Consider the following 24,341-nt stretch of genomic DNA (forward strand, 5'->3'; position numbering starts at 1 on the left):
CTGGGTTAATTAGATGTGGGCATGTAGTTTGGTGTCATGAACATGGCAACAGCTGCACTATCTTCAGAGTGTGTTGATCATTGACGTAAACGATGCATTTCTCTGTATGTTTTGGATGCACTTGTGAGAAATAAACCTCATCTCTAGTCTTGCAGTATGGTGCACATAATACTCCCCAAGAGCAGCATAACCATTGTATTGTAAAGTTACAATGTGACGTCCAACTTTTATATTCTGTGTAGTGCTAAGCAGGAGGGAGAGCCATGTTGGAAAGAAGGGATTGATTGATTTTGGAGTAGGTTAAAAGGTCAGCACATCATGGGCCAGAAGGCTGTACTGTTATGTTCTGTGTCTTTGTTAAAGAATGCAAGCATGGTGTATGCCACCTTCAGCCACTTTCAGAGAACTATGAATTTGAATCTCAAGGCCTTCCTGTTCATTAACATTCTTTAGTTCCCTACAATTTCTTTACTTACCTGCCTTATCTCTATCTGATTTCCCAGAATGGATCTCTTCATATTTGTTTGGGTTAAATGTCATTTCCCAGTGCTCTGCCCAATGTTCCATTTAATCTAAAATCTTCTGTAGCTTTAAGCAACCATTAATTAATTAGTGGTTTAAAAACACAAAGCTTGTGCTTTTCATATTGAGAACAGTAAAACTAATCTGGGACCTGATTGTTCTGATGGTTTAGCATCTCGTTCATTCATTGGCCTGGAATGTGAGCTGTGGGTCCAGAGTGCAAGTGATTGTGCTGCTAGAGCAAAGGGTTAAGAGTGCAACTGAGTCAGGAACGTGGAGAGGTCTCTGGATAGAGTTGGTGTTGGAAGTGTTGGTCTATTTCCCAATCTCTGTTAATTCACCAGGTTCAGTACACATTACACAATAGTGTATAATAAACATTACAAAAAGAGTGAAATAAAAGTTGCTTTTTAACAATGGGAGTGGTATACAATGGTGTGGAAAAATCTGTTAATATTGTGCTAGCCGTGTCCCAAGGCTGCCAGATGATAAGTGATTTACTATATTGCCAATAGATCAGAACGTCTTGAGTTCCAATTTAGTACAATAAAATAGAATCTTTCCTAGGACTTTGACAACAAAAGAGACACCTTGTAAGTAACATTTCTTTGCCTTTTTAAAAAAAAAACAGTGATTCTATTTGGTTTATTAGCAGAATACTTGCGACTTTACAGATTGGGTAAATCTAGAAATCTTTTATAACCATTCATTCTTGTTTGGCACATCTGAAGAAAATATACAAGTTTACTACACAGCATTTCCAGAGAATCCCTCAGTTAAAATATGTATTGATATTTTGATGTTTTATGTATTTTTTAAAAAGCTTCCTATATGGTGGGAAAGAGTGGTTTAAATCTTAATACAACAATAATGCCCAAAGACATACTTTTAAAAAGACGTACAAAAAAGCTGGATGAACTTAGCAGGTCGGGCAGCATCCGTTGAGATGCTGTTGTCAACGGATGCTGCCCGACCTGCTGAGTTCATCCAGCATTTTTGTACGTCTTGATTTGACCACAGCATCTGCAGTGCACTTTGTGTTTACTTTTAAAAAGCCCTGTTTTGAGGTAGTTTTCACCCTTCTTACATTTAAATTATAAGAGTGAGATTTGTATGTTTTATTTGAATATAATACTGAGATGCTATTTTTTTAAAATCTCTAAGCTATCAATTTATTGGAATGGAAGAACAAAAATAAATTTGCAGTATTGAAGGATACGTAGACTTGTAAGCAGAGCATATGAATCGAGGCAATTACATTCTAATGTTTAGATAATCCTTGATCTCATTAATGATATGTCCCTAACTAATTTGCTTCTGAATTTTCAAACTTACTTTTGCCTCAAATTATTTAAATTTAACACAAGTGTATTTGCATACTTTTGAACTTTTTTTCACAGTCATGTACATGAAGTGAGAATTGAACCATCATTTAGTGTGAGGAATGGGACCTTCATCATTCCTCTGTATGGCCAGACAGACAATTTTATTTTTGTTTTATTCTCTCACAGGACCATTATACAAGTTAAGATTACTTGTTTTTCTGGTGAGGCTGCAATGCAGTGTTCTAACTCAGGTAGAATTGATGTGAACTGAAATGGTCCTGAAAAAGCATCTTGGCCTGAAATGGCGACTGTTTATTCATTTCCGTAGGTGCTGCCTGACCTGTTGAGTTCCTCCAACATTTTGTGTGTGTGTGTGTGTGTGTGTGTGTGTGTGTGTGTGTATGTGTGTGTTGAAATTGGGCACGACAATATTTAGTCAACATTGTTACTGTTAGCTAATGACTGTCCTGTTGCAGATTGCTATACAGGTGTCCCCTGCTTTTCGAATGTTTGCATTGCACCTCTTCGCTTTTACAAAAGACCTACATTAGTAACCTGCTTTCGCATTACAAAGAGGATTTTCGCTTTTACAAAAATTTTTCCCAGTTAAGTTAATGGTTCATCACTTTACGTCATTTCGGCTTAAGGAAGGCTTCATAGGAATGGTCTACCTTTGTAAAGGGGAGACACCTGTACATACAAAGGTAATCTGAATCTACAGATTTGTCTAAATTCTCCATGATTACCAATTTGGTGGGATGTAGATCTTGTGTGCCTATTATTAACAAGGCTATCTAATGGTGTTTCTCAGCTTTTTTCAGTTTCCACAACAGAATAGATGACTGTTACATTACTCCCACATTCCATTCCTTTGTTACATCATTTTCTGCTATGGCACTAATGTATTTATTCAAATTGAACAGTGGGTTTACATTGCAAGAATGGAAGAATTCTTCCAATGTTAACTGCACAGGCTTTCCGCCAGATTATTACGTTGAAACTGCTGCAGATATCACTCTTAAGAGTAAAATTTAGGTGGGACCAGTTATACCAATTTTCTTATATGGTCTCCCAGTAGGATTGTGAACTACATGATCAGTAGCTAATGTAACAAAATATCATAGTTAAATATTGCAAGCACAAAAGTTTTCAAGTGAATGCGGTAACTGCAATTGTGCTTGTTGCTGTTTTCGTATAAGTCAGGAGTATGGTTGCATATTCTCCACTTGCTTGGATCGGCACACCTCCCGCATTTGTACCTTGATGTGTTTATTTTTCAGGATCTGATTGGTTATGCAGATTGCTATTTCAAAGGGAGTTTTCAAGAGTCAACCACTTGTGGTTGGTTTAGATTGCAGACCAGGTGAACCAGATAGGCTTTTAAGAAAATGCAATAGCTTTTTTTTTTGGTGGTGGTCACAAACGATGGTCACAAGTTTCAAATTTAAGCTCCATAGTTGCCACAATCGGATTTGGATTTTGGTTGATGTCTCTGCGTTACTCGGAAGTTAATGATCACTGTACCATCACCGAGGATAAAACCTCCTGCTTAGTTGCCTCATCAACAAATCTTATATTTTTTAAAAAAGATACAGTATGGGTCACTGACCCCCAGGCCCAATGTAACCAGTTAACCCTTTCACATAGGGAATGTGTAATGAAACTGGAGTACCAGAGGAAGCCCACACAGTCAAGTGGAGAGCATACAAACTCCTTACAGGCAGCGGCGGAATGGGACCCAAGTGCTGGCGCTGTAATAGTGTTAAGCTAACTTCTACACTACTGAGCTGCCCCCAGGTTATCTCCCGTGAATTATTATTTGCTGTGGTACACTTGATTTATCTACAAAGTACATTGCAGAAACTTATGAAGGTTTCTTCAACAGCATTTTCAAAGATAAAAGAAAGACAATAGAATCAACAGTGGGCTTTGCACTTGTACTACCAATGGGCAAGATCAGCATTTGTCTTTTATCTTTGCCTCATTTACTTCCATTAACCCAAATCCCTTGATGCTAAAAGATATTGCTGTGCCTATGACGGAGTCAAACAAAGGTAGCAGCCTTAATGAAGACCATTGCATGCAAGTTCTTCTCCGCTCCCAGTACTGTCATTTATTCAGACTTGTTTCCTTGGAGCTACTTTGCCCTTGAGGTTATAACCATATAACAATTACAGCACAGAAACAGGCCATCTTGGCCCTTCTAGTCCGTGCTAATGCTTACACTCACCTAGTCCCACTGGCCCGCACTCAGCCATAACCCTTCATTCCTTTCCTGTCCATATACCTATCTAATTTTACTTTAAGTGACAATACCGAACCTGCCTCTACCACTTCTACTGGAAGCTCATTCCACACAGCTGCCACTCTCTGAGTAAAGTAATTCCCCCTTGTGTTACCCTTAAACTTTTGCCCCCTAACTCTCAACTCATGTCCTCTTGTTTGAATCTCCCCAACTCTCAATAGAAAAAGCCTATCCACGTCAACTCGATCTATCCCCTTCGCTATTTTAAATACCTCTATCAAGCCCCCCCTCAACTTTCTATGCTCCAAAGAAGGTTGTCATAGTTCACAAAGCTGGCTTCCTACCCTATATATTCAAATAATTATAGATGCTCCCATTCCCCCCCCCCCCCAAATACACATTTTATAGAACAATACTATTCTTGTTTTTATAAACTTTTAGAATTCATCCAGCAAATAGCTGTAATACAGAAAAGCAGTATAAAGCCCAATAATATTAACTCCATTAAAACTAGATTTTTACAAATGTTGTTTATCTCACCTGCTGTCCCCTCTGAGCTTTAGCAGTTGAACTAATTCTTCTTCCTGCATCATCCTATTACTTTATTATACATATTTTAATTTTATTTTTGATTTTAGAGTGGCATTCACCAATGATTTTGTAGATGTCCAGTTAAGGAAACTCTTGTGCTGAAGTATTGTGAGCAAGTATTTCATTTGAGCAGATTTCCAGCAGGCATTGCAATTTTGCCTTTAACTGTGCTGTGTGCAAAAACTACGTCACAGTGATTGACGAGAGAATTTAAGGCAATCGATTATAACAAAACCTGCATTGTAGCACTGTGAATGCAGAATCTTGCTGAAAGTGTATGAACTCTGTAAACAATGGCTACATATTTTTTTAGTGTGGTGAGTTGACAAACTATTGTAACATGTTTGGGTGTGGATGATGGGTGTGTTAATGGTATTTTAAACGTGGTTTTACCCATGATAGCTTTAAATCATAATCACATGTGATGAAGACTTTTCTGGCAATTTTCCATAAGAGTTCATTCTCAGTTTTTTTTAAAAAAGCAAGTATTTTTCATATGTACTTTAGAAAACAATGGTATACTAATTTGGATAATTTAGCTCAACCATTGTTTTTAGTCACCACCTTTTTGTAAAACAGGCTAAATCCAAGTTTTTCTTCACCATTAGGTAAATATGTAATAGGTTTAAAAAAATAGCAATTGGCTTTTAGTATATTGTATCACTGTTTCAGCTGCCTACACCCTAATGGCTGAAGTATATTCTGCTACTGCATCTGCGTTTAAAAAGGACTATTAATCCATCTGGTAAATTTTTGTGCTTAGTTACATGCAGATTCATTTCCATTACCTTTGCATTTGTTTGGTTACTTCATTTATATTTAGCAAGTCTTTGTCATTGATTTTTTTTCTTCTACATTTTAAACCTGATCTCTGCTTCAGGGAGCCATTTCAGTTTTAAATGTTTTCATTTCTTCAGAAGCTTCAGTACTTATACACTGTAAGGAAAAGTGCTATATATTAACCTTTTCATGATATTGTAATATTTTAGCAAAAAAACCCCTGAGAAAATGGAAAGCTCCCGATGCAGTGCTAAAATTGGCTGGAGTAGATATGCAGGAGTCCAATGATTTAGCAAATTTATCCATTGTGTTGTTCTGCCAAATAGACCATGCTAGTTTGAATTGAAATTCCCGGTCACTGATAAATTGCCTCATCTTTGCAATGATTCTACAGTTAAATGTATCGGGATAAATCTGTATTCTATGGGTAAGGGGAAAACAAAAGATATTAGTAATATCTTCATTATCTGCTTATAGACACTGAAACTGCAAGAATGTCAATTTCAGGGGAGGATTGGGATCGCACTTGCATGTGACTGCAGCTAGGGTTTGGGTAGTAAGTTTTTAACTAAGATACTAAAAAGATACAAGTCCATAATACTCTACACAAAGAAGGTGAAGTGACATCAGAAGGGAGGGGAAAAGAAGCAAGGACAGAGAATGTGGAGAACTGAGGTACAAGGTTAATTTTAAAATCTTTTTAAACCTGCAAGATCACAGTAAAAAGGAAACCACAAGGTCATTTGTTACAATATAAGCAAAAAAAAACTGCAGATGTTTACTCTCAATATGGAAAAGGCTGGAACTGAAGCCATTAGCACACGTTGGTTTGGTGGGGGGGGGGTGGTAGTACCTTACCTGTGACATTGCTGTGTGTGATCACCTGGGCCAATGTTTCAAAAGGTCATTAATGTTCCTCCCGGTACTCTGGCCCCTTTACTGACTATTGCAATCTACCACAACTAATAAAATGGAAATATTACTTTTTCATAATTTTGTAATTCTGCATATTTTTGGAAGTTCATCCCATAACTAAGATGGGGGCTTGATGGTAAGCAATTAGTTTCCTGTTAGGAAAGTGAAAAGGTAAACAAAAGGAGAGAGGTGGAATTTCTGTACTTGAAAGAAAAGTGTTCCATATAAGGTATTAACGGTTAAATATGTTTAGTCCAAGAAATGTTCTGTCATCTTCTAATGCAGATTTTTTTCTCCGTTATCTGGCTAATCCTGTCTCTAAAAGTTCCTGACAGATCCGTTGATTTGAAGGAGATATGATCTAAAACCAAATTCCGGAAGTGATAGAAACACTCAACTGGCCAAGCTATGTTAATGGAAATGAAGTTAAGATTTCACAACAGGAGAAAATCTGCAGACGCTGGAATTCCAAGCAACACACACAAAATGCTGGAGGAACCCAGCAGGTCAGACAGCATCTATGGAAGAGTACAGAAGACATTTCGGGCCAAAACCCTTCGGACTCTGCTGAAGGGTTTCAGCCCGAAATGTCAGCTGTACTCTTAAGATTTTGATATGGTGTCTTCATTTGGACTGAATAACTTGAAAGCATGAGACCGCAACCTGGAGCAAAACAAAATGGCTGGAAGAAGTCAGGTGGTCAGGCAGCATCTGTGGAGGCAACAGTGTGGTCAGTGTTTTGAGTTGAGACCCTGCATTAGGATATGGTGTAGAGGGGAGATGGCCAGTACGCAGACGTGAAAGGGAGGAATGATGTGCATAAGTAGTTCTTGACTTTCACCCCACTGGATCCTGGATCCTACATCCAGCATATTATCCTTTCGGCTTTCTCACCACCTTCCCATCATCTCCACGCCTCTCCCTTTTTCTGCTTTCCACAGAGACCACACCTTGACTCTCCAGGTGCTCATTCCATCCCATGGCACTTTCTCTTGCAGTCATAGGTTGCTTGGCATTCAGGATGAGGTAGTACCTTGGATTTGACAGTGGCTTGCTGGGAGAAGCCAGAGTGTCTAGCAGTAGGTAGATACTTTATTGATCCCAAAGGAAATTACAGTGTCACAGTAGCATTACAAATCCACAGATATACAAATATTAGAAGTAAGAAAGAATAAAAAATAATTACCTCAATCTAACAGGAGGGGGTCATCACTTTCCCGGTTGTAGGTTGACTCCTTTTCGAGCTTAATGGCAAAGGATAAGAATGACCTCATTTAGCACTGTTTGGAGCAACACAGTTGTCTTAGTCTATTACTAAAAGTGCTCCTTTTTCAGCCAAAATGGCACACAGATGATGGGAAGCATTGTCCAAAATTACCAGGATTTTCCATAGGGTCCTTTGTTCTACCACATGGCATTGCCCATGTTAATGTCATTGCCCCATCACACCACTGCATAGAAGTTTGTACTGGTGACTTCAAACTGGTAGAATATGTGACGGAGAGGCCTGCATACTCTAAAAGACCTCAGTCTCCTCAGGAAGTAGAGGTGACTCTGGCCTTTGTTCACAGCCTCTGTGTTGGTCTGTTATCCAGGTGCAACCCCCAGATACTTGTAGGTTCTCACCACATCCATGTCCTCACTATCTATAGTACAGGGTCCAGTGTAGAATTAGTCTTCCTAAAATCCTTCACCATCTTCTTTATCTAATTTGATGTTGAGTAGTAGATGAATCAACTTGCACCATTTGAAAAATTTCAGATGGTTGCCTTTCTGACTGGAGGCCTGTGATTAGCAGTGTGCCACAGGGATTGGTGTTGGGGCCATTGTTTGTCATTTCTATCAGTGATCTGGATGGTAATCTGATAAACTGCATCTGCAAATTTGCGAATGACACCAAGACTGGGGGTGGAGCGGGCAGCGAGGAAGGCTATCAAAGCTGACAGCAGGACCTGGACCAGCTAGAAAAATGGGCTGAGAAATGGCAGATGGAATTTGACGTAAACATGTGTGAAGTGTTGCACTGAGAGAGGACAAACCAGTGCAGGACTTCAACAATGAATAGTCAGGCAGTAAGGAGTACAGTAGAACAGGGGGATCTGGGAATACAGCAGTACGGCAGTGTAATGGTTAGTGCAATGCTAATACAGCTCGGAGCGACAGAATTTGGAGTTCATTTCTGGCGTTGTCTATATGTCCTCCCCAGAGAATGCATTGGTTTCCCTGGGTGCTTCAGTTTCCTCCCACAGGTAGGTTAATTGCTCAATGCAAATTGTCCCATGATTAGTATTAATCAGGGGCTGCTGAGATGGTGCAGCTGCAATGGCCTATTCCAAGCTGTATCTCCTAAATAGATAAATAAAATAATTCTCTGAAAGTAGTGTCACGGGTAGGTAGGGTCACAAAGAGAGCTTTTGGCATATTGGCCTTCATAAATCAGAGTATTGAGTGCAGCTGTTGGGGTGTTGTTGAAGTTGTATAAAACGTTGATGAGGCCTAATTTGGAGTACTGTGTAGTTCTGGTCACCTCTGTTCGGGTAAAATATCAAAAAGTTTGAAAGCGTACAGAGACAATTTATAAGGGTGTTGGTGGGACTTGAAGACCTGAGTTATAGGGAAAGGTTGAATAGGTTAGGACTTTATTCTCTTGACGCATAGGAGATTGAGGGGCTATTTGATAGATTTGTAAGATAGAGGGGTATAGATAGGACAAATACGGGCAAGCTTTTTCCATTGAGGTTGAGTGAGACTAGACCTAGAGGACATAGGTTAAGGGTGAAAGGTGAAATATTTAAAGGGACCATGACCCCTTCACTCAGAATGTGGAGAGTGTGGAACAAGCTGTCAGTGACAATGTTCCCACTGATTTTTTTTTTAAACAGCTGTGCAGACCAACCATTGCATTGAACAGGAAATTTTTACATGGCCTGAAAACTGCACAGCACTTGAAATTTTTTTTTGCTATGTGTATACTATGAGTATTTAGAATGAAAATTGAAAAATCACATTTTTATTTAATGAAGGGTATAAGGAAATATAGTACCACAAAGAAAATTTTTCACTTTTTGTAAACTTTTAAACTTGGACAGCGTCGGCTTTCAGTGGGCCAGCTATTTATTATAAATGAGCTACCGACTTCCATTCTGTGTTTATTGTTACAATTTGTAACATTGTATCTTCTAACATTGACAATGTAAAAACTATTCCTATATTCCTTTCCATCTTCTTACAGACTCTTACCCTCCATTATGATAATTCATACCCTCTCCGATCTGATTCTATCAGCCCAACACCCACCTACTTTCCTACTTTATTTTCTTTCTCCCCTTACCTGATTGCTCATCTTCCCTTATCTAGTTTCACCTTTCACCCTTCACCTTCCAACTTTGTTCTCTTCTCCTTGTCTAATACCCCACCCCATTCCAACTGTCTCAATTTTTTACCCTTCTGTGTTCCACTTACTATTTGCCAGCTTCTGAGTCAACACCCATCTTTCTCTCCCCCCGTCCCCGCCAAAATCTGGCTTTATCAGTCCATCATTCTTCCCAGGTTCTACCTAATACCTGCCACTTTTGGCCTCACCCCATCCTCACATTTTTATATTGGCTTCCTTCTCTCCACATTCTCAGGTCTTGTGCAAGAATTCAAAATGTCATGTATACTTTTATCTTCACAGATGCTGCCTGACTTGCTGAGTTTGTTTCTTTGGCCTAATTAACTTAGTTTTTAAGCATATGTTTTGCCTGATCTTTCCATTCTTTTTATTCTTTAGGTAAGTTTTCAAATAATAAGGCTGGGTAAGTTTTATTAGCAATGTAAATGTTTATGCAAGTAGAATGCTTTTTCACTACCATTCGGGCAGCAACAGAAGACTTCATTAGGCTCCATTCCTGTTCCTGATAAAGTGGCCTCTGAGCCTATTTTCTTTGGTGAGCACTGTAGTGAGAAAAGTTAAGGATGTAACATTGGTTCAGTTTGCAGTAGCTGTTCCAGACCGAAACATTAATGAATACTGTCACTATTACTTGCCTTTTAGGCAATACTTTAGAGTGAAATGTGTTATTTTTAGTATGTTTATTTTGAGGTGTAGGGAAACGAGATAAAATGTGTGGAGAGTTGACTAACTGGAGATTATTTATGGATTATAACAATGGGTAGATTGTGGAATTATTTAGGAATATCATAATGGTGGTGTGGCAAGGAATATTTAGACTTGTTCATTTGGTTCTCTCTATCAGGTTGTGCTTTGTGCTTAATGTCTTATTATGACATAGGAGACCATTCAGCCCATCAAGTCTATGCTGGCAGTTCAGTTCTTAGAGGGCATAAGCGAAGAGGTATTTATTCTTCTCTCCCCCAGTACATGTCATGATTAAGGTACTGAGATGCTACAGCAAGCAAACAGTTATGTGGTGTTCTTGTGTATCCAAGTTTTATTTAAAAATGGAGTTATTTTTGTGGTTCCTAAGGACTGGTGCATCAATTGATTTCTTGAACATATTCAATAGTCTCGCCATTCCTTTAAGAGCTGTAGTCAGATCCCCAAAGCATTTTTGGTTCACTTTGATTTGAGCACGTCGCTTGGACTACAGAAATGGGTGGTGTTTGGAAGAATCAAATTAGCATCAATGCTTTATTGCTCAACTTGGCTTTCTGTAGGATAGATCTATTGAAAGCAGTCCACATTAATCTATGCAATTAGAGATGGGTCTCAGGTTGAAATTGAAGCTGACAGAAGCACAAGAGCTGGTAATTCAAGTAAAAAGAGAAAGTAACGTTAAATAAACTATAAAGTCACTAAGCATTTATTTATATAATTGGGAGTATAACATTCAAGACAACTAAATTTTACAATCTTTGATTGTCAGTTGTCAACTAGATATTAACATCTTTCTCCACTCTGCTGGCTTTACTTGCATCTTTCAACTAGTTTTTTGCTGTGACTATGAACAGCTAGAATAATCCAGCCCTTTGTTACATCATAATAACCACTGCCTCCCTGTGTGGTGAGTTACCACCACACACAACTGCGTTTGCTCTCAGCAGCACAACATCTCCGTTCAACTTGGCTTGTCTCGCATATCTTCTCTCGTCGCTGAATGTATGTCCAAAGAATGAAACTATATTAATCTTAAAAGTCAGATTCAAAAAGTTGTTAATTTTTGGACTTTACAATTTATATTTCTTTAGGGATGGTGGTAAGCAGATAATTCGTAGAAAGATCTGGAAAGGCAATGAGGGATGTAAAACAGAAAGGCTGGAAATTTGGCATGACTCTGCTCGAGGGGAGGGATGATGCTGGATTCTACACATTTAAAACCAAACCAGATTATTAGAGCAAATTGGTGCACAAATTGGCAAGTGTAGGTATTAACAGTGTAGATCCCATGTCTGAGGTTCAGATATGGTGGCATGATTTTAACTATATTCCAAGTGAAGATCTGATGATTTGGCTTAACATTTTAGTTAAACTAGCAAGAATTAGGGAATGGAGAGATCAGTGAAGCATTTTCACAATGGTTTTACTTTTGTCCATTGTTTTCAGTTGTGAGTTTGTAAAAGGTTTATATTTGCATAATGAGCAAATGCAGCCTTGAAAATGAATTAAAAATTGGGAATTTTTTTTGAGATTTGATGCAACAATTCACAAGAGCAATGTTTGTAGTACAGTTAGCCCTCCTTATCCGCGGATTCCGTATGTGCGGATTCAGCCAACGGCAGATCGGGAAAACCCGGAAGTTCTCTCTCCAGCACTTGTTGTTTGAGCATGTACAGACTAATTTTTCTTGTTATTATTCCCTAAACAGTACAGTATGACAACTATTTACATAGCATTTACATTGTATTAGGTATTATAAGTAATCTAGAAATGACTTAAAAGTATAGGCAGTCCCTGGGTTATAAATGAGTTCCATTCCTGAGTCCGTCTTTAAGTCGGATTTGAAGTCAGAACAGGTACATCCGGTATTATTTAGCGTCAGTTAGTTGAACGTTTTTCTTAGTATATAGTACATATTTTACCTTTCTCTGCATATAAAACTCTTAAGAAACATACGTATTTCAATAATTAAATCACTGCGTTGTTTAGTAATAATTGCAGCTTTCATTGGGACAGGGCCTTTCACATGCTCCATTAAAATTGTTTCGATCGTTGACTGACTGTAGCCTAACGCTTTACCGATGGTGTTTCACCTCTTTCTGATCGCTTTATTACTTCCACCTTATTTTCTTTTGTAATTTATTTTTTTATTGAAGTTCATCAAACAAACATTTCCGTAAGATGTATTTCAGACATTGTACATATATATCATATAATCATATGTATCACAAATCTCCACAAAGTATTTATCTGAGGTATACGCTTATAGAAAAGAGTGGGAAAAAAAAAACAAGCAAAAGGAAAGAACTATGTACAAGCAGGGAGTGATCTTTTTTTACAACAGATTAATTGATTTGTGAGAATAAAATCGGCTTATGAGGCATTATGTAGTTAAACAATTTTTCCCAGTATGAATCAAATTGTTCCAGCTTATGATTAACAGATGCTGTTATCTTCTCAATTTTTTAAGTGTCCTTTGTAATTTCCATCCATGTATTTAATCATGTGATCGTGATTATTTTCGTGAACAGAAACACTGCACATTCAGAGCTGTGCCGCCAGGTCCTAATGTCCATCGTATGGAGGCTTGTTCAATAAAGTCCTGGGTTCCATTGGGTCCTAAAGACCACCGCACTGATAAATCGATAAATGTTAACAAAGGGAGTTGAGCATCAGCGAATTTTGGTATCCGTGGGGGGTCCCGGAACCAATCCCCCCCCCGATCCTGGATAAGGAGGGCTGACTGTATATGCTTCTTGTTTTTGAGGATATCACTGGGATGAATTAGTGTCACCAGCTGGCATATGAAACTATAACACTTGTTTTATTTTGCTGCCTTTGGACTATGTGGGCATGCTAACTAGAGAGCATGTCCCGCCTCCACATTTTTTTGTTATCCTAGTACAGTGAAGATTAAATATCTCCTGTTTTAAGCTATTATTGTCTTGAAGGAGAGCTCCATAATAAACTTAGGGTATTCCAGTGTATTGATTTCGGTTGAAAAGTACTGTAAATTTATTATCAAATTACACGTCACCGTATACAGCCTTGAGATCCATTTCCTTGCGAGCATTCACAGTAAATACAAGAAGCGTAATTGAAGAACCACACACAACAGGATGGGCAACAACCAGTACGCAAATACAAGAGAAAAAAAGATAAAAAGTAGATAAGCAATAACTATTGAGAATATGAGATGAAGAGTCCTTGAAATTGAGTCCAGAGATAGAGTTGAGTGAAGTTATCCCCTTTTGGTTGAAGAGCCTGCTGGTTGAGGGGAAATAACTTCCTGATCCTGGTGGTGTGGCTCCTGAGCCTCCTGTAGCACCTGTACCTGATATAAGCAGTGAGAGGAGAACAGGCCTGGGTGGTGGAGGTCCTTGTGATGGATGCTGCTTTCCTGTGACAGCATTTCATGTGGATGTTCTCAGTGGTGGAGAGGGTTTTGCCTGTGATGGATTGGGACTTAGCCACTATTCTTTGTAGGATATTTCATTCAAGGGCATTGGTGTTTCCACACCAGGCTGTGATGCAGCCAGTCAATATACTCTCTGTCACACATCTATAAAAGTTAGTCAAAGTTTTAGATGTCTTTGCCAGCATTTAAGTAAGTAGAGACGCTGCTAAGCTTCCTTTGTAATTGTACTTATGTGCTGTGCCCAGGGCAGGTCCTCTGAAGTGATAACACCAGGAACTTAAAGTTGTTGTCCCTCTCCACCTCTGATATTCTACCCCCCCCCTCCCCCCCACCCAATGAGGACTGGCTCATGGACTCTGGTTTCTTTCCATTGAAGTTAATAATCAGCTCCTTGGTCTTTTTGACATTGAGTAAGAGGTTGTTGTTGTGGTACCACTTAACCAGATTTTCAATCTCCATCCTGTATGCTGATTCGTCGCCACCTTTTGATTTGGCCAATAATGACAGTGTCATCAACATACTTAAGTATGGCATTAGAGCTGTGCTTAGCCATGTGGCCATAAGTATAAAGTGAGTAGAGCAGGGGACTAAGCACACAGCTTTGTACCTGTGCTGACGGAGATCACGAAGAGGATGTTGTTGTTGGTCTGAACTGACTGGAGTCTGCAAGTGAGGAAATCAAGGATTAAATTGCACAAGGTGGTATTGAGACCAAAGACTCGAAACTTAATTAGTTTTAAGGGAATGATAGTATTGAATGCTGAGCTGTATTTGATTTAAAAAGCATCATGATGTGTATATACCAAATGCTTTAGGGTTGAATGAAGAGCCAATGATATGGCATCTGCTGCAGAACTGGTGTGCTGGTAGGCAGATAGGAGTATATCCAAGTTGCCTCTCAGGCAGGAGATGATATGTTTCATCAGCATCTTCTCAAAGCACTTCATCACAGTGGATGTGAGTCCTACTAGACAATAGTCATTGAGGCAGGTTACTACATTTTTCATTGGCATCGATATAAATGGAAGTCTGCTTGAAGCATGTGGGTACCTCAGACTGCTGAAACGAGAGGTTAAAGATCTCACTGATAGCTCCAGCCAGTTGAACAGCACCAGTCTTTACTACTCGGACAGGTACTCCATCTTGGGTGCTTGGAAATCTGGTGCTTTCTATGAGCTCACCCTCCTGAAGGATGTTCTTGCGTCAGGCTCAGAGACCTAAATCATAGGTTTATCGAGGGCTGTGGGAGTTCATGATGGTTCCTCCATCTTTTAACAGTCAAAGTAAGCCTAGAAGGCATTGAGCTCATCTGGGAGTGAAGCCCTTTTGTCACCTATGTCGCTTAATTCCTCTTTGTAAGAGGTGATAGTATTCAAGCTCTGCCACAGCTGTTGGGCACGGAACCGTTGCCATTCCTAATGTTTGTATTGCAGTGGTCTAATGTGTTGGGACCTCTGGTACTCAGGTGATATGCTGCTGGTAATTTGGCAGGGATTTCTTCAGACAAGCCTGATTGAAATCCCTGATATGATTTAAACGGGTCAGGCTGCACTGTTTCTTGTTTGGTGACAGCATCATGCAGTTACTCAAGTGTTTGATTATAGTTGGCCGCTGGTAGTATGTTAATCTGTGTTCATAAAGTACAAATATTTAAATTTTCTATTTGCCATTGCATAATGTTTAATGTGGCACAAAATCGGTCCACCGAAAGAACTGGATAGAATTGACTGCTCGAGGTATTTCCTTTTTAGTAAATTATTTGATAAATTTTCAGCTGGTTGGTGTTTAGCTGATTATGATTTGTTGTTTTTCTATTCACTTAATATTTGAGTGAACAAGGAGTATAAATAATTTGACGAAAAAATGTAATATCTTGCATTCCTTAAATGATGCCTTGGATTATATAGCAACAGACACAATATGCTGGAGGAATTTGTATAGGTATATAGCTTTGTGCCCCAATGTTTGTATCATGCCACCTTTCTGTTTTGTAACCGTACAGTAACCTCATGAGTGCTCATCAATGGGGGTGGGGGGGGGGGGCTGTGATCCTGATCCAGTTTATCATCATAGCCGTGACTGCACTTTGCTACTGAACCACTGAGACTCCTTTCAAGGTGAAATTTATTCATGCTAATCAACTTCCTTTTGGTATTTGTAGAGGGGGAAAATGGGGGATTGGTTTATTTTGAGTCAGATAAGTTGGTTTGTATTTATTTAAATGTATTAGTTAGCATTGCCTGAGAATTGGGCCTATATTTAACTGGTCATTTTGGATTTAGTTAAAAATGTTGTTTGATTATTTCACTTTTGGGAAGAGATTATCATTTGTTATTGTTGCAATCCTGGAGTGCATTGATTGATGTTAATTGTTTTCTCCTTTTACGAAGTTAAAGCCTCCCAGATAAATTCATAACAAGCTTCCTGTGTTTTTTTAAGGTTGAAAAGTCAGGTAGTTTGACAGAACTGCTGCTTTATCCTCCAAAGAGTGGCCAACAGCAAAGGAAGGTTGTTTTCAACCAGAAAGCAACTGACAAGAAGCAGGAACCATCAATTACTAATAAAACTGGAGCTCATGGAAGAAAACCAGTTTCAGTTAAAAGCCAAGTGATAAAGGATACAGAAGTGAAGCAAAAAGTCATTCAGCTATTGCAAAAATACAGCAGTGGTCTCTGGGCCAACGCACTTCCAAAATTGTTTGAAGAAACTTACAAGATGCAGTTCCCTCAGAATATCTTGGATGATCTTGATTGTTTGTCTGATATTTGTTCTGTGGACTATGCAGTGTCAGGTGATCGCAAAAAGGCAATTCTCTATGCAAAAACGGTAAATACTGATGAGCAAAATGACAAAGCCAAAGAGACACTTTCTCCTGTGGTGACACCCACCGCATTGGTGAAACCGGAACCAAAAGAAGTAATTAATGAGGAGCACACAGTTGTAGGGGTTCGTTCCAACAAAGCCTGTTTGAACACTGATCAACTGACATTATCTGACAATGAAGTAACTCAGATTGCTAATGAACTCTCATCAAGTTGCTCGATGCAGCCTGTTCCTCCCTCACTTCGCATTCCAGCAGAGCAATTCCCATCTGTACTGGTAGTGGAGCTTCATAATACTGTTGAAGCTGTTATCAGGTGAGCCAGAATTAAAATGCGTTGCTTCTTTAGAACAGGGGTTCCCAGACTTTTGCTTCAAAGCTGTGGGCCGCTACTGTTAAGAGGGGTCCATGGACTCAGGTTGGGATCTCCAGCTGTAGACTAAAGCAGAAAGAAGAGTGTTGAGTCACTTGTTTCAGTATAAAATTATTAAAAGTAAAAGGGTGTTGGGTGAAGTTTCCATTGAAGTGCATTTAGAATTTTTTTTTTGTTCAGTTTGTGCTGGGAGCAATTTCAGATACATTGAAGCATGTGACTCTCGTACATGATATAAGTTGGTGTTCTTCTAAAACTTAAGTGTCCAGATTTTATTCCTGGTTCATTTGCCTCTCTCAACTCCAGCAGTAGCTCTTAATGCTACAATTGACCTTGGTCCTGTTGAACTAGGAAAGATCTGTGCAATGTAAAGTTCGATCATGGATCACTCTTGTCTCTTCTTTAACTAATCAACTTGCTGTTTTCAATAAATGATGCTCAAATCTAATAGTCCTTTGTGAGTTAGGCCTCCTTTGAGTTTATTTTGCCTACTCTCACTCTTCGTACCAAAATGTAACACTGCTTTTCCCAACATTAAATCTTGTCTGCCATCTGTTTGCCCTCGTCAACTTACTTCTGTTATTTCATCAAAATCTTTATCAGGTTAGTTCAGCACAATTTCCTTTCACTGAAGAGTCACTGAAGCTGGTGATACGAAATTCTAGTCATGCCCAAAAAACTTTATTCATAATTCAAAATATGTGCATAAAAACTTGGAAAACCTACAGCACAATACAAGCCCTCCGGCCCACGATGCCATGCCAAACATGTATGTACTTTAGAAATTGCCTATAGCCCTCTAGTTTTCAGAGCTCCATGTACCTATCCAGGAGTCTCTTTAAAGACCCTATTGTATCTGCCTGCACCAGCGTTGCTGGCAGCCCATTTCCACGCACTCAGCACTCACTGCGTAAAACAAACAACAACAACTTACCTCTGACATCTCTGCACTAAACACCTTAAAACTGTGCCCTCTTGTGTTAGGCTGGGGAAAAGCCTCTGACTATCCACATGATCCAATGCCTCTCATCATCTTGTACATCTCTATCAGTTCACTTCTCATCCTCTGTCACTCCAAGGAGAAAAAGCCGAGTTCACTCAACCTAGTTTTGTAAGGCATGCTACCCAATCCAGGCAACATCCTTGTAAATCTCCTCTGCACCCTTTCTACAGGTTCCACATCCTTCCTGTAATGAGGCGACCAGAACTGAGCACAGTACTCCAAGTGGGGTCTGACCAGGGTCCTATGTAACTGTACCATTACCTCTTGGCTCTTAAACTCAATCCCATGATTGATGAAGGCCAATGCACCGTAAGCCTTCTTAACCACACAGTCAATCTGCACAGCAGCTTTGAGTGACCTATGGACTCAGACCTCAAGATCCCTCTAATCCTCCACATTACCAAGAGTCTTACCATTAAGTCTTGCCATCATATTTGACATAAGAACATAAGAGATAGGAGCAGGAGTAGGCCAATCGGCCCCTCAAGCCTGCTCTACCATTCAACAAGATCATGGCTGATCCAATCTTAATTCTAGTTTTCACTGAATTCCACAAGGCAACAGTGCCAACCAACAGGGCACCATGCCGCCCATTTTATTTTATTATTCATCCCGCCCAAACCCATGTGATCACCCGGGGGCAAAAAAACGATTTGCCAATTGAGGAGAAAAAATCTGGAAAATTCCTCTCCGACCCATCCAGGCTATCGAAAACTGGCCCAGGAGATCACATGGCTGATCTAAACCTAGCCTCATGTCCACTTACCTGCTCGCTCACCGTATCCCCTAGTGCCATTTTTATCCAGGAAAATGTCTATCTCTGTTTTGAATTTATTGAGTGTAGTAGCTTCCACAGCTCTCTGGGGCAGTAAATTCTACAGCCCCACTACCCTCTCGAGTGAAGAAATTTCTCCTCATCTCAGTCCTGGAACGGCATCCCCTTATTTTAAGATTATGCCCCCTCGTCCTAGTTTCACCCATCATTGGGAACATTCTCCCCGCATCCACCCGATCAAGCCCCTTCAGAATCTTATATGATCACCTCTCATTCTTCGGAACTCCAATGAGTAGAGTCCCAATCTACTCAACCTCCCATCATACATCAACCCACCCATCCCCGGAATTAACCTAGTGAACCTTCTCTGCACTGCTTCGAGAGCCAGTATGTCCTTTCTTAAATACGGACACCAGAACTGCACGCAGTACTCCAGGTGTGGTCTCACCAATACCCGGTACAACTGCAGTAAGACCTCCCTGTTCTTATACTCCATCCCCCTAGCAATAAAAACCAGCATTCTATTGGCTTTCTTGACCACTTGCTGCACTTGCATACTAACTTTTTGTGTTTCCTGCACCAGGACCCCCAGATCCCTTTGCACAGAAGCACTTTCCAGTTTCTCCCCATTTAGATAATAACTTGCTCTATTATTTTTCCTGCCAAAGTGCAAGACCTCACACCTGTCAGTATTAAATTTTATCTGCCAAATGTCTGCCCAATCACTCAGCCTATCTATGTCCCCCTGCAGGGTTTCAATGTCCTCCGCACTCATTACACTCCCTCCCATCTTTGTGTCATCAGCAAACTTTGATACGTTGCACTTAGTTCCTTTCTCCAAATCATTAATATAGATTGTAAAGAGTTGAGGTCCCAACACCGACCCCTGCGGAACACCACTAGTCACTAACTGCCAGTCTGAGAATAAACCATTTATCCCAACTCTCTGTTTTCTGTCAGAAAGCCAATCCTCCACCCATGCCGGAATATTATCCCCAATCCCATGATTTTTCACTTTAAGTAATCTTTGGTGTGGCACCTTGTCAAATGCCTTTTGGAAGTCCAAATACACCACATCCACTGGTTCCCCTTTATCTACCCTATATGTTATGTCCTCAAAGAACTCCAACAGATTTGTCAAACATGACTTCCCTTTTGTAAAGCCATGCTGACTTTGTCCTATTAAGCTATGTTTATCCAAATGCCCTGTTACTGTTTCCTTAATTATCGATTCCAACATTTTGCCAGCCACAGATGTTAGGCTAACTGGCCTGTAATTCCCAGCCTTCTGTCTATTGCCCTTTTTAAATAAAGGAGTTACATTAGCATTTTTCCAATCTGCCGGGACCATTGCCGAGTCCAGCGCGTTTTGAAAAGTTATCACTAATGAATCCACAATCCCGACCGCCACTTCCCTTAAGACCCCAGGATGCAAGCCATCCGGTCCAGGGGATTTATCCACCTTCAGTCCCATTAATTTATCAAGTACCATTTCCTTGGCGATTTGAATCATAGTTAGCTTCTCTCCCCCTGAGAGCCCCCTGTTTATCCAGTGTTGGGATATTTTGAGTGTCCTGTACTGTAAAAACTGATACAAAATATTTGTTCAGCGTTTCCGCCATCTCCATGTCCCCTACCATTAATTTCCCGGTCTCATCTTCTAGGGGACCAACGTTTACTTTAGCCACCCTTCTTCTTTTTATGTAACTATAAAAACTCTTACTATCTGCTTTTATGTTTTTCGCCAATTTACTTTCATAATCTATCTTCCCTTTCTTAATCAATCTTTTTGTTATTTGCTGCTGATCTTTAAAAGTTTCTCGATCTTCAATCTTCCCACTAGATTTAGCTACCTTATATAACTTTTTAGTCGTATACTTTGCTTTATTTCTTTACTTAGCCACGGATAACTATTTTTTCTTTTACACCTGTTACGTATCCCGTAACTGGAGAACTTACCAGCAAAGATAGAGAGGTCCGTTGAAGTCTGATGTCACTATTTTCAAACGTTTTTATTTATAAAGGGGCACAAAAGTAAGGTTAATGCAAACATTCAGATAATGCACATCACCAATACTCAATCTGAAGCGCGGGTCATAATCGTCATTAAGAAGTAATCTCGGCTGTTGTCTAGGGGATAATATTTTTGTCCATTGGAAATATAAAAAGTCATTCAGAAGTCTGCAGACTTTAGCCTTTAGAGGAATCGCTGGGTCTCACGTGTTTTAGAGGGATCGGTGAAAACGAAAAGAAAACTTGCCCGTGTCTTTATGAAGCCACCCTGTTAAAAATCAGGGAAGCCTTGGTCTCCCCGTTGTTAGTTCGAAGTCCTTCTCGGTATTATCAGCCACCCGCTCCCTAGGCAAAGGAGTTAGGAGTACACGTGGCATTGAGTGGCTTCCAGCTCTCCCGGGAGCGTTGAGCGAACGAGTTCTTCTGGTGCATCGCTAGGGTACTGCCTCTCCTGCAGTCCGCTTTTATCTTGACTTGCAGAGTTGTAGATGTCCATCAAAGTAGGGGGATGTAATCTCCACCCCCACATTGCCCGAGGGTGTCCATGTCCATGATAGCTGTCACGTAGTAGGGACACACAAGTGCCTCAAAGAACAATGGCCAGAACCGCTGCATTGTCTCTCACTTCCGAGACCCAAATTAATAGCGATCTTGCGATTCTCCGGAAGGAGGGGGCTGCTCCCGCTCCTTCGGCCCCTCAGAGCTGTGGTACCTTCATAAAACCTCCCCTCTAAAAACCGCGTTTTTTACCAGCGGTAAAAAAACGGAGTTGTACAGTGTCTTACAGGATTTTTAATCTAACACAATACCCAAGCTTTTTCTCTTCACAGAATACTACCGTTATACATTCAAGTCAGTATCTAAATAGTTAACGATTACATTGCCCCTTTCTTTAATATCTTAAAATCGCATACCGTCCTAAAGTCTTGTAGCATCAGACTTCAATTCAATAACCATCTATTTATTATTATTATTATTATTATTATTATTATTTCACAACAAAACTAAGGAGGTGTGACCTTAGCTTAGGTGCATTTACAAAAGTTTATGCGAACACTGATCGTTTCAGTCGTTTACGTAACCAGCAGGTCTCCAAAAGGAGCTGTCTTTATTATTCACAGGCTTTGGCGTAACCTCGTTCAACCTGCTTGGCTGTTTAACAATGGCATCTCCATTAACCGTCGCCTCTTTTTTCGGTGAGCCCCCCCGTGGGGAACTTGAGTAATTTTTCGTGGTGAACTCCCGCCAGTCTCGTTCATCGGGGTTATTTTTGCAACACCATGCCCCAAACTTAGACCCTTTCCACCCAATTCTTCGATTTTACCCAGGTGGCTGGCCCTTTTATCAGTCCCCTTCAGGCTATTGGTGTTTGATTTGAACTCTTCGCTCAAGTAGCATGTCGAAGGCAGCCTTTTCACACCCCGTCCTGGCATAACAATAGAGTTGGGGGCCCCGCTATCCCCCGGCTCACTCTGTGAGCGATCTGCCAGGTTTAAGGTTTCTTCCTTCGATTTGGAAACTACAGACTTTCCGTTTCCTTCACTAACAATCCTCATCCCCCCCATTCTTAAATTCGGTGTTAACTTTGAACCCACCTTTGAGTACAAACACCGGGGAACTCACACTTCCCCCGGTTACCAAGGTTAACCCTTTTCCCACTGAACCAAGTCTATCTGACCCACAAGGACGGCTGCCCCGTTCCACTGAATCAGATACCTCAGACTTCTTCTGAGCTCCGTTACCAGGTTCAGCACCTCGTGCATCCCCATCTCGGACACACTCAAACGGGACATTGGCCTCTTCCAGGCTTTCAACACCCGTACCTTTTTCAAATTCTAACTTCCCCCGATCCTCCCAGTTACTCTCTGGGCAGCTCCCACCCGGGGAAGGCGCAACCCTGTGAGCTGAAACAACCTCCTCGGCCTTTTCAACAGACTCCTTCGAGGCAAGGGTATCCTTTCCATCTAGGTCTGCCCTCCTCTCATTATCGGGAACACCTTTAGAACTCTCAACTTCTTCAAACAATTCTGCCAAACCAGACAGATCATCCATGTCCAACTTTAGACCTTTTAACAGCTTTATCTGTTTCTCATCTTTATTTCCTACCTTTAGGACCTTTCTCTTCACTAAGGGCAGATCTATCTCCTTTCCCTAATGCCCTTTCAGTTTACTACTCTTCGTCTTACCACCCTCTAAACCCTCATGGCACAGGGTCAGCAAAGACATCTCGGCCAAATCAAAACTGGCCAGATTTAAACTGCTCTCATTCACAGCTCTCTCTCTCGACAGGCTGCGAGTGACTGCGCAGGCGAGATGGTCCTTGGGCGCTAGGGACAGGGCCACCACACTCGCCGGTCACCAGGTCGGCAGCATGGCTGACCAAACCTTACCCGCTGCTAAGTCGTTTCCCAGCAGGATGTCCACGTCAGCTCTCGGGAATTCTGCGGGCACCCCTATTTCAACTGATCCATACACCAGCTCACAATCCAGAATGACCTTATATAAGGGCACCATTTCTATCCTTTTATTTATTCCTTTCACCTTTACCATGCCTGTTTCCCGACCAAATTCTAGTACCTTACAGCTAACCAGGGATAGTTCAGCGCCCGTATCCCTCCAGATTCGTACGGGAACTGGTGTGTCTCCCTCCGTCACAGACACGGTTCCGTGTGACAGACAACTCTCAGAGCCTTCTCGTACTCTGTCTACCCTCGGCTCTCTGGTCGATTTGCTGATTACCACGGCACACCCGATAGGGACTGCGGCTTTCCCTCTTCCTATCTCCTTTCTCGGAGCAAAGCATCGAGATGCAATGTGCCCCTCCTTTCCACAATTAAAACAGGTCAAACCCGGAACCCTCTGGTCTTGCCTTTCCCCCTCAACCTTACCGCTAGCTCCCGGTGGGACCTCTGCCTCACTCGTCGGACTTTCTGGATCGTTCCCACAGTCTCTCTGGGGACCTTTAATCGAGGAAGTCTTTGTCTTGTGGGTTAGGACATATTCATCCGCAAACCTGGCAAATTCTGAAATTGACTTATCCGGCTTCTCATTCAAATACATCCGGATCTCCTCCGGAACACAACTTTTAAATTTCTCAATCAAAAATAACTCCCTGAGACGCCCATAATCCTCGTCCACTCTTTCAGCGGTGCACCACCGGTCCAAGAGCACCCCCTTCTCATGGGCTAGCTCGGTATACGTTTGATTCCACCCTTTCCTTAAATTTCTAAACTTTTGTCTATAGGCCTCAGGTACCAATTCGTAAGTCCGGAGAATGGCCTTCTTTACCTCATCATAATTCTCCGCTCCTCCCTCCTCCAGGGACAACGCCGCATATGCTCGTTGGGCCTTCCCCTTTAACACACTTTGTAACAACGCCACCCACTGCTCTTTTGGCCACTTCTGATTTACTGCCACCTTTTCAAAAAGCAAGAAATAACTATCGACATCTGTCTCCTCGA

General features: G+C 40.8%; 1 protein-coding gene across 3 annotated transcripts in view; it reads left to right on the forward strand.

Annotated features, from left to right (window-relative positions):
- Window positions 1-24,341, forward strand: part of LOC132394191 (tudor domain-containing protein 7-like) — a 137,687-nt gene that overhangs the window by 67,107 nt on the left and 46,239 nt on the right. For all 3 annotated transcript variants that reach the window (XM_059970033.1, XM_059970031.1, XM_059970034.1), the window contains one exon: window positions 16,335-17,032. In XM_059970033.1, the coding sequence (XP_059826016.1) occupies window positions 16,335-17,032 (698 nt within the window). The remainder of the gene's footprint in view (window positions 1-16,334; window positions 17,033-24,341) is intronic.

The sequence above is a fragment of the Hypanus sabinus genome, chromosome 5 (genome assembly GCF_030144855.1).
Source record: "Hypanus sabinus isolate sHypSab1 chromosome 5, sHypSab1.hap1, whole genome shotgun sequence".
Classification (NCBI taxonomy): domain Eukaryota; kingdom Metazoa; phylum Chordata; class Chondrichthyes; order Myliobatiformes; family Dasyatidae; genus Hypanus; species Hypanus sabinus.